The 11959-nt window shown below is 44.5% G+C and overlaps 1 protein-coding gene across 1 annotated transcript in view; it reads left to right on the top strand.

The window, feature by feature from the left end:
• ANOS1 (anosmin 1) overlaps positions 1-11959 on the top strand; it is a 203025-nt gene that overhangs the window by 170728 nt on the left and 20338 nt on the right. The window contains exons 7-8 of the mRNA XM_007449895.1: positions 2290-2489; positions 5626-5770. Coding sequence (XP_007449957.1) covers positions 2290-2489; positions 5626-5770 — 345 coding nt within the window. The remainder of the gene's footprint in view (positions 1-2289; positions 2490-5625; positions 5771-11959) is intronic.

The following is an 11959-nucleotide window of genomic DNA, read 5'->3' as shown; positions in this document are numbered from 1 at the left end:
GGGGGCGGATAGGAAGGGAGGCGTTTAGGCTAAACCGGTGGAAAAGCTTCAGTAGCTCTTGGTTTTCATCTCCACGTAATCAGATGGGAACCAGTGTGGCCAGCGCAGCAGGCTCAGGTGGGGACAGGAAAGGAGGTTTGGGACGTTATGTGTGGTAAGAATGCACAGGACTTTGGGACTCTAAGTGAGACCGGAGGCCATCGAGAGCTTCCAAGCTGAAGAGCCTCAGCTTGTGTCGTAAAGAACCACCAGCTGCCGTACTGAGAAAGGCCCAGAGGCCTTTGCCGTCACCAGGGAGCAAAGACAAAGGCTTGGCACACGGTGTTATTCTGGTGGAAACAGTAAGATTCCAGATAGATTTTTGAAGGTACTGCTAGCTCAAGGAACGAAAGCAGAAGTGTACGTATACGACCTCGAGGTTTGGGGCGGGAGCAGCGGAAAGAGGAATTTGTGTTTCCTGAGATGGGGCGTCTGTGGTGGGCAGCAGGGGCTGGGAGGGATGGGGACTTTGGTCTTGGGCACATTCCTTTCAAGCTGCCTCTGAGACCTCCAAGAGTAGCTGATGCAAAGACCCTTTAGTACTTGAATCCAAGTTCAGGGGCGAAGTCTGTGTTGAAGCCATACCTTTGAGAGTTACCAGCGCAAAGACTTTTTAAAGCTGTGACTGGTGAGATCTCTAGAGATTGGGTGTAGATGCCAAGAGGCCCCCGAGTTCAGAGGCCAGATGCTCCCCCGCTTAGCGGCGGTGGGATGGGGAGGCCAGGAGGGGGGAGGCTGAGGAGGGACAAGGGGCCAGAGGGACAGCCAGTGGGGAGCGGAGGCAGGCGGAGACCACGATGCAAGGTGAAAGCAGTGAGGCGTGTGGCGCCTCCGTGGGGATGACCAGAGTGGGGCTCCCAGGGGCTCCGCAGAACCAGCAGAGCGAGGAAGGCCGTGCTTCCTGAGCCCGTGATAACAGGACCCAGCACTTCCCTCCTCGTGGGAGCCAAGGGCTGTTTACACCTTTGCTTGGCCGCCACCAGGTGCAGGACTGTTCAGCTTCAGACCTGCGGGTCATCTACTTCAGAGTAGCGTGTGTGCTTTACATAAAAGTGTGTATTTTACATGAAACACGAATATATATTTAACGTGGATATATCGGTGGGCCACACCTGCACTTGCTGAATCAGCATACCTCAGTGTAAGTCTTGGGCGCTCCCAGAGGGTTCCTCACGGTGACCGTTTGAGAACCACCTTGGTCAGGCATGTCAGGTAATGTGCTTTGGATGAGCCATTAGCCTAGGAAAGCAACTACAAAGCTTTTAAAAATGACACAGCCCACCACACCTCCAAAACTTATCTATCTTACAGAAAAGCAACAGATTTTTAAAAAATAATTCACGTTTCCATCATCCCCGAAACACAAACCATCCCACGAGTAAAAACATGGGTATTTTTCGCCAGTCTTCCTCATTTATATGGAGTTAGATATAGCTTCCTTACCCCTCTGATGCAGATGGTATTATAAGTAGAATTATTGACAGCATTTTCCCGGGCAGGCGTCTTAAAACAAAACCATCTGTAAATCATTTGTGGTGAGCGGCTGGCTCAATTTGTGGCAAAAAATGAAGGAAAGACCCTCAGCTTTACACGTACTTAGTCATCTTCATATATATATTTCAAATGGAGGTTTGTAGAGAAATCATTCCAGAACCTAATCTCTCTCCTGACAGCTGAGACGGTTTTGGCTTATGCGACAAACTAGAAATGGTGAAATTATAAAAATGTTACCCGTCTGTCATCCACTTTGTAATGTGGCTAAAAAATAAATGGTTTGTTTTTGCTGACGTTTTCATGTCACTCTTAACTTTTGATTCAAGGATCTAAAGCTCCAGGACCGCTCGGATGAAAACAGTTATTCGAATGAGCTGGTCCTAGATTTCTGTCTTTTCTTTTCAGAATTTTCAAAGGCATTTCAACTTTGCTGACCTATTTAATGCCAGCCAACCTGAATGGAATTTGACCATGTTTTACAGGACTTTATCCATTTCGGTACAGTGAAAATCTGGCCGGGCTGTGGCGGTATGGAAACGCCTAGATTACAAATATGGCCCAAACACACTGCTCTTACTGTGCTATAGGTCGTTTTTCAGTTTGAGGCTTAAGAAGGGGATCTTCCTTAGTGCTTATCTTCAGCTGTTCTCCACATCAAGGGCAGTCTTCCTGCATCGACCCTGTAGTCATTACATGTACAGGGGCGATGCTTTTGTGGTCACCCTGGGCCCTTGTGTCTTTCTCCTGGGATTTCAGATCCATCTGCACCACCGGCCCCAGCCAACCTCCGGCTTGCAAACTCCACCATCAACAGTGACGGAAGCGTGACTGTGACGATCGTTTGGGATCTCCCCGAGGAGCCAGACATCCCAGTGCATCACTACAAAGTCTTCTGGAGCTGGACGGTCAGCGGCAAGTCACTTGTGCCAACAAAGAAGAGAAGGACCACGGGTGGGGTGAGTGAGAACCAGGGGGAGAGGCCCATCTCCTCGCAGTGGTGTTTGAACTCAGCCACCTGGTCTGAGAGTGGCCTCTGCTGAGCCACAAGAGGGACGGATGAGGGACAGGTTGCCATCCCTCCCCTTTGAACGAGGAAATTCAGAAAACAGAGGACCACGCCAACCGTTCAGCCGTGTGCATTTTAGGTGACAACAGTTGAGTTTAGTCTGTTGACTTACTCATATCCAAATGGCTGGCACCACTCCGGAAATCAGAGGAACAAAAATATCTCCATCTTAACCTGTCTAGCCATTGAAAATGAGACAATTCAAAATGTCCTTGACATTTAGGTCTCTTTTTTTCTAAAGAGATCCTTATAAACTGAAGAGTAAATGTTCACGGCTTTATCTGTTGTGTATCGTAAGGGGCGCCCATCTATAATCTAATGAGTGTGACAGCAGACAGTTTAGAAAATGCATGTTTGACAATATGCTTTTCTTATTGATTAAAAGAACTTGGAATGGCTTATTTTTCCACACGCCAAGAAATAAAATCTTCACTGAACCGTTTTATGCAATGAGATCTCTATAACACCGAACATTTTGCATCATATGAAATGCTTAATGCATAAAAATGAGTGTTTGGTGTCCTTTTAGTACACATTCCTTTATCTCGTTGTTAGAAAACCTAACACCTTTTCCCCTAATTCATAAGGTTGAATTCCGTAAATAAATAAATGTTTGAAAGTGCTTTGGAAGGACACCAGACTTTTTTTTTTTTGCACTGAAGATTCCAATATCTGTGCCATTGAGAATTATAAAACATGTCTCCACAGGTCCACATCACCGATATTTAGCTGTGATACTGTTTTGGTTTTATTTTCAAGAAACTTTCTGACAGTTCCAGCTTTTATTTTGTAGGACTTTGCAACAAGTGACCATTGGTAATGTGTGCTTATCTCACAGAAAGTGCTGAAAGAGAGAAAGTTGCGCAATCACAGGGATGGAAAGCAAAAAGTGATGTGATGAAACGCTGACAGCCCCCTGCCCCTGACATGCCCTTAATAACCAAACAGCACCAAGGATTAGTAGGGAAGTTTGTAATTTATTTCCAGTATATGTCAATTAGATAGATAAATAAAAAATGAACTGCGGGGCTTCCCTAGTGGCACAGTGGTTGAGAGTCCGCCTGCCAATGCAGGGGACGCGGGTTCGTGCCCCGGTCTGGGAAGATCCCACATGCCGCGGAGCGGCTGGGCCCGTGAGCCATGGCCACTGAGCCTGTGCTCCGCAACGGGAGAGGCCCCGACAGTGAGAGGCCCGCGTACCGCAAAAAAAAAAAAAAAAAAAAGAACTGCAAATTTAATTATAATTGTTAACAGGCCCAGAGTAGCCTTAATCATAGCTCACTGTCTTACTAGTGACGTGTTTTTTTCGATCCACAAGAGGCAAGCTGTAGGTCACGTGACTCATTAAAGTTCTCAATATTAAAATTTGACCAATGAGAATTACGATCAGGAACTGGAAACATGTAGAAAAACATGAGAAATTGTGAAATTTTCTTCCTGGGGATCAATGTCTTTTCATATCCTAATATCCGTGAAAACTAAGAGGAGTGGGGATTTTCAAGGAAATGCTCTTTCAAAAGTGAATTCTATTTTCCTTGTTTGAAGATAATAGTTTAGGAAGAGTGATACAGAACATAACAAGAAACCTAACTAAAAAAAATTGGGAATTGGTAGTTCATAGACATACTGTAGGTAAAAGGCAGAAAGGGCACGAAGATGCACGGTTAATACCATGGTGGGTGTGGCTGAGAGGCGGCCCAGCCTCACCTGGGAACAGGGACCACGGTCCAGAGCCTGCCTCTCAGTCCCCACTTCTGGAAGTGCAGTCCTTTCAGCCGTCCAGAGCCGCCCTGCTGGAAGGTGGCCGAGTTCTGATAACGGATCCCTCAAAAGCTTGAATCATGTAAGGGTGCCAAACTATTAATTTACAGGGAGCGTTGTGCTCACGGTTCTGAAACGCCCATGGAAATCATGTTCTCTCCCTGAAAAGAGATCTCGCGTGACCCAAAATGACGCGGAGAATTCCGACAGGTCATTGTGGTATTTAAACAAGGGACCAGCTTATGTGATTTCAGTATTTGACAATTTCAGATGACGATACCTTCATGTAGCACAATGCACACATACAACTGGCCTACTCTTTGCGGGAAAGCACGTGCTACTTACTGACTGCCTGATGTCTGGTGTCGCATTAGTGATGGGCACATTTTTCCCTTCATAGATGTTAATACCACCAATTAGACCACTTAGGGCCATGTGATATCACATGTACTATATTTTTTCTTGCTTTTTTTTTTTTTTTTTTTTGTCGCTACACGGGCCTCTCACTGTTGTGGCCTCTCCCGTTGCGGAGCACAGGCTCCAGATGCGCAGGCTCAGCGGCCATGGCTCACGGGCCCAGCCGCTCCGCGGCATGTGGGATCCTCCCCGACCGGGGCACGAACCCGTGTCCCCTGCACCGGCAGGCAGACTCTCAACCACTGCACCACCAGGGAAGCCCCACATGTACTATATTTTGACGAATGTTTGAATTCTAAGACAGCAACCTTATTTCTCTTAATTCCGAGTACTTGTAAGGGGCTTTATTATTATACCTGCAAGCCATAAAAAAGTGCTTTAAGCATCTTGTCAGGTTGATTTTTCTGGCAACTTTTGGTGGAAATTCACTCATAGAAGATTTAGGATAAAATCAGAGAAATACAGGGAATGCCAGTTCATAATCTTTCCAGGTGTGTGGTGCTAACACAAGCCTTTACAGCTCTCTTCTCTCTGTAAGGTGGTATCTAGTAAGGAGTGAGGGGACAGAATTATTCATTTTCTTGCTACCGGAAAGCATCCCATAATGGGATTAGGAATACAATTTCAAAAAAAAACGTGTTTGTGCTTTTTGTATGACATTTATTTTGATCCACGGTAAAAGTGGATTTTCAGATGCTAAAGATGTAGAACCATTTGGGATCTTAGATAGTCCGGGCAGACATCAGAGAGGAGCTGGTGTGCTTCACGAGGACACAGCAGCTGTGCAGGGAAGCTGAGAGGCAAGGGCGGCTTGTAACAGACTCTGTGTGTGTTCCCTCCACCTGCAGTCTCAGAATTCTGTGACCCTGGAGCCACTGCAGCCCGACTGCGACTACACAGTAGAGCTGCAGGCTGTCACCTACTGGGGCCAGACGCGCCTCAAGAGCACCAAGGTCTCCCTCCAGTTCACGTCCACACACGCCGTCCACAGCAGTAAGTGCTTCGAGTTCCTTTTTCTTATTTGCAGTCTTTACGTGGAGAATCTTCATACCCGTATACACGGAAATATGTCCTTTGAACTATGATGTGTACAAATTTTACCTCTGAGTTTTTCTTAGGATTTTTATCCGTTTTATGTGCAATATTTTGGCGTCATAATGGACGTTTAAGAAGAAAGGGTGTCTCATTCGAACAAATGTTTATACTTCCATGATTTGGGGTCCTTGTGCATATGCATACTTGTCTTTAAGGACAGTTAAACTGTTAGAAACCGTTGTTTCCCTCCTAAAAATGCGGCATGCCCTTTTTTCTTTTGTACTGGTTTTACACAGTGGTCACAGTTACTGCAAAAGGCTACCTAATTCTCCACTGGGGGCAGTGACTAAATCATTCCCATACCCGCTTCCTTGTTGCCAGTGGTTCTAAACTAGTCTGTTTGCCATGAACTGAGCAAAGCAAGGGGAGAGTCTTGTGAGACACTCATCTCTGAGCTGGAAAATGCATTACGTGGTGTTTCCGGCTTTGCTCAGAGGTGGGGACTGGTGAGAAGAGCTGTGGGGAAGCTCCTGGCCAGGGATCTGGGGACGGGCAGATAGAAGGCGAGCCCCAGAGAGGCCGCCAGGGGTCTCCGCGTGTCCTGCTTCCCCAGGCTCGCAGGGTCCTGTGGGATCTGCCTTTCGTCCCGGCACTGGGCCTGGTCAGACACGGAAGGTGTGACAATCTTGTTGAATTTAGGAAAGGCAAGGCTGGCTCCGCACGGTTAGACGCAGGGATTTTGCCCATGATTATCTTCTGCCACCTGGGAAACAATAGGATCCAAATGAGCAGGTCCATCTGAAATGATGCTTTCAAAATATTCTAGAAACAGAGCTTCCTACTGAGAAATAGTCCTTTTGGAGATTAAATGGATTTGAAAAGTTTACTATTTTTATGTATAAGTTTGCATACAGTACAACTTTTACATAAAAATTCTCATGGAAACATTTCTATGTGTTTAGTAACTTCACTGATTTTATCAATATTTTTTATTGAAGCAGAGTTGATTTATAATGTTAATTTCTGCTGTACAGCAAAGTGACTCAGTTATGCGCGCGCATACACACACACACACACACACACACACACACACACACATTCTTTTCCATTATGGTTTATCCCAGGAGATTGAATATAGTGCCCTGTGCTCTGCAGGAGGACCTTGTTGTTTATCCATTCTATATATAATAGTTTGCATCTACTAACCCCAGACTCCCACTCCATCCCTCCCCCAACGCCCTCCCCCTTGGCAACCACAACTGTGTTCTCTATGTCCATGATTCTGTTTCATAGATAGGTTCATCTGTGTCATATTTTAGGTTCCACGTGTAAGTGACATCATATGATACATATCTTTCTCTTTCTGACTGACTTTGCTTAGTATGATTATCTCTAGGTCCATCCATGTTGCTGCAAATGGCATTATTTCATTCTTTTTGATGGCTGAGTAGCATTCCGTTGTATATATGTACCACATCTTCTTTTTATCCATTCCTCCGTCGATGGGCATTTAGGTTGTTTCCATGTCTTGGTTGTGCTGTGCTGTGACTGTGCTGCTATGAACATAGGGGTGCATGTATCTTTTTTGGATCTTTTTTTTTTCTTTTTTTTTTTGCGGTACGCGGGCCTCTCACTGTTGTGGCCTCTTCCGTTGCAGAGCACAGGCTCCGGACGCGCAGGCTCAGTGGCCACGGCTCACGGGCCCAGCCGCTCTGTGGCATGTGGGATCTTCCCGGACCGGGGCATGAACCCGTGTCCCCTGCATTGGGAGGTGGACTCACAACCACTGTGCCACCAGGGAAGCCCTCTTTTTTTGATCTTTAAAATTTTTATTTTATATTGGAGTATAGTTGATGAACAATGTTGTGTTAGTTTCAGGTGTACAGCAAAGTGATTTAGTTTCATATATATATATATATATATATATATATATATATATATATATATACCCATATCTATTCTTTTTCAATTTCTTTTCCCATTTAGGTTATTACAGACTATTGAGCAGAGTTCCCTGCACTATACAGTAGGTCCTTATTGGTTAAAACCAGTGTTACACAATTCAGTTTTAACAGCATTAATTTGTGTGCCTGATTTCAGCCTGACTGTTCTTAGGGAGGTCCAATCTTACAATTTGTAAATAGCCCCAGTATGTCCGTCATATGATTATGAATCAGTTTCAAGAGTAATTTTAGAGTCAGATTTAGTGATACCTATGACAACATTTACGGAGCACGTGGCATGTTAAAGGCAAGATATTATGCATTAGAGACAGCTTTCAGATGAGGGGAAGGATGAGGCATAAGTCAGTACTAGTGTTATTGGTGTGATGAAACAGGGCCAGAAAATCCTTATATGCATTGGACAATGTATACCACACGTGTAGGGTCTCAATAGCTTAGTTGCTTGAAGTCATTTTTTCTTTAGCCTGGCTGCACATTATGGTCAACTAGAGAGTTGTCTGTAAAAATGCTAGTGGTAGGGCACCATGCCCAGAGATTCTAATTCAGTGGTGGCAGGAGGTGGGAGGGTTGGGGAAGATGCCTCTCAATTTCTTTTTCTTTTCTTTGTTTTTTAATTCTACTGACGTATAGTTGGTTTACAATATTGTGTTTGATTTCTGGTGCACAGCAGAGTGACTCAGTTATACATATATATTCTTTTTCATATTCTTTTATATTATGGTTTATCACAGTATATTGAATATAGTTCCCTGTACTATAGGGTAGGACCTTGTTGTCTATCCATCCTATACATAATAGGTTGCATCTGCTAATCCCAAACTCCCAATCCACCCCTCCCCCACCTCGGCTCCCCCCTGGCAACCACAAGTCTATTCTCTATGTCTGTGAGTCTGTTTTTGTTTCGTAGATAGGTTCATGTGAGCCGTATTTTAGATTCTACATACAGGTGATATCACTTGGTATTTCTCTGTCTGACTTACTTCACTTAGTATGATCATCTCTAGGTCCATCCATGTTGCTGCAAATGGCATTACTTCATTCCTTTTTATGGCTGAGTAATATTCCACTGTATATATGCACCACATCTTCTTTATCCATTCCTCTGTTGATGGACATTTAGGTTGCTTCCATGTCTTGTCTATTGTAAATAGTGTTGCTATGAATATAGGGGTGCAGGTATCTTTTTGAATTACAGTTCTGTCTGGATATATGCCCAGGAGTGGGATTGCTGGATAATATGGCAACTCTAGTTTTAGTTTTCCGAGGAACCTCCATACTGTTTTGCATAGTGGCTGCAACTTACATTCGCACCATTCATTGATTTCTTTAATGCGGTTCCTCCATTCATTCATCAAACTATGTCTAATGATGGGAATAATTACTACCTTATACCATTGTACACTGTATTATAGTATAAAGATATGTACACTGTAGGATATATATACTATATAGACTGTGCGTTATATAGTATATATGTACCATGTATTTATATGTGTATGTGTGTTCTGTATGTACGCACATGCGTACATATACATGTGCAAACACACTCATACACACACATTACTGCAGCACTGGACACATTTCCATCTCTGCCTTCAAAGCGCCTACTTTGAATTTGGGAGATAAACATGTCAACATGATTACACAGAGACCAGTCCGTTGCACACAGAGCTGCAGGGAAGCATGGCGCAGACGGACAGACATGGCGGTGGGCACCAAGAGCACAGCGCTCCTCCTGGGTCCTGAAGAATGGGTGCTCCGTGGAGCACAGGGCACAGGGTGTCACCCCACACAAGCACAGAGTTGGAAGAGAGCATCATTTGTGCAGAGAATCAGCTTGGGGGTGGGGAATGGAGGTGGGGGCAGTTCCCTCCCTGGGAGACCTCAGTGACTCCCGTGGGTGTCATAACCATCCACGTGCGAAGGCCACCCTGTGTCTCCCACCTGATGCTCCCTGAAAGCAGAGGTATGTGTTCAGCTGCTTGCTCAGCACCTCCACTGGGATGGCTAACAGGTACTTTGAATGTAACATCCCCAAAACCGAGCTCTTCACTTCCCTCTCACACCCGTTCCTCTCCCAGGCTCTCCTGCCCCAAAAGTTCCCACCGTTCCCCCTTTTGTTCAAGCCATCCATAGAGGTCATTCGTCATGCTCTGCTTTTCTTTCTCTTCAGAAATCCAGTTCATTAGAAAGTCCTTTTGACTCTAATTTCAGATTCTGTGTGGGATCTGTCCAATTCTTGCCCTTGTTCAGCCCATTGTCACCTTTCTTATAAAATAATCTCCTAATTAATATTTGTCTCCACTCCTTCTTAAATATCCATTATGCAGACAGCTGCCAAAATATTCTTTAGAAAATATTAACCATATCACAGATTACTCTCCTGAGTTCCACTCTCAAGACTGTCACCTACATCTTCTCTTTGCAAGTCTCCACAGATCTCATCCTTGACTGCTTTCCCATGTTTTCCTCCCCAAATGTCTTCTCAAACCAAAATCCTTTAAACTTCTGCTTCTCCTAAGACCCATTTTTTTTCTTTCTACTGGTGGTGGGGATTTCGTCTATTGTGTAAAATAAGTTTGCCTTTTAGTCTCCTGGCTTTTCCAGTAAACAACATTCCTTCCCCACTAGAGACTGGTATGGGATTGCAAACTCCCATAATTTAATAGGAAAACCCAGCCTCGGCTTGCCATTGTTGAAGTCATGTCATCGAGAATCTCTTCATGGTCCAGCCCACAGACACAACTGTTACAGACTCTGGGTCTCCAGAGCACATCTAGGGCTTTCTCCTTCTTTCTGGGGCATCTCCCCACACACACCTGGTGAGATCCTCTTTAATTAGCTCCCTCTCCCTTCCTCTCAGGTATGATTACAAACCCTCCTCTCTCACTTTAAGCCATCAGGCATCACATAGACTGAATTCTTCCCTCTCAGTGAGCCACTCAGATCCCCCCAGACACAAACACCTCTGTCCTTCACCCCTGAGTGTCTTCCCCTGTCCTCTGGAATCTCCGGTGGAAGTGTCCTTCCTTTTGCACACGACAGATTCCAGTCTGTGGGGTCTAGACCTATCCCTTGGAAAGTGCATCCGCTCAACTAAGGTCTCGTCTAGGTGAGAGAACAGGGACTGTCCGCCTGTGTGCCCACAGCAGCCGTCAGAGCCCACGTGCTCCAGAAGCCTAGGCGTGGCCTGTAGCACTGCCTCAGGAACTCCCGTGAAAGCAAACCGGTCAGTTGTTCCCGCTCTTACCTGCGCACGCAACCGACTCCTGTTCCCACAAGACACTGGTGCTGAGCGTTGCGGTCACTTTCTAATCATCTTGTACAGTGAGGTAACGTTCTACCTGACCAATAAAGAGATGTGACAGTTAACCTACTGAAGGCCACTTTATGCTACGATTAACTGATGCCTGTCATGCGGATTCAGAAAAATAACAAAAGGAGTGATAGTGCAAAGTACCTGTCATAATACATATTACTTGGGTGTCAGCGTAGCCGACAGAAGAGACTGGTTTTACAAAGGATGAGGCAGGATATAGCTGAATGCGTGTCAGGATGTTCTTTATAACCCAATGCTGATATATAATCTCATAAACACTAGTATATGACTTTTACAAGAACACTATATATTTCATCACGAAGCAACCAGAAGTAAGGAATAATTACAACTTTATAGTATAAGCAAGGGAAATTATATTTTATAGGAATGAGTGTAGTAAATGTCAACACATAAATTACTTTTTGCATTATATTTTTCCAGGTCTGCGGGCTGCTAGGTGTTTTAATGATAAATATTTCGACGCAAGCAAAGCCTGAATGTTCATACAGTTTTATAAAAGGGTCCCTAGAAGGAGGAAAGACATAATACTATCTTTAATGGAAATGTAACTTGCGTTTTTGGAGGCAGGACGAGTATTTCCAGGGTTGACAAGATTCCAAATGTTTTTTTATAGTTGCCTCGTGCAACTGGAATATACTTCTAGCTCTCCAAAATAAAAATGGAGTGGAGAGAAAATATTCAGAAACTCTCAATCTGAAAAGGTAAATCAGAGTTTTGACATCTGGAGAAATAGCACAGTCACTCAATTCTTTTAACTTTTAGGACTATTAAAGAGTATAAATAAATCAGACCTCATACCTCTTCAGAATGTGAAGGAATGAATTTTATTCCATTTTTGTTTCC

This window comes from Lipotes vexillifer, unplaced genomic scaffold, assembly GCF_000442215.2.
Source record: "Lipotes vexillifer unplaced genomic scaffold, Lipotes_vexillifer_v1.1 scaffold14, whole genome shotgun sequence".
NCBI lineage: Eukaryota > Metazoa > Chordata > Mammalia > Artiodactyla > Lipotidae > Lipotes > Lipotes vexillifer.
This window is presented reverse-complemented; position numbering and strand designations above follow the sequence as displayed.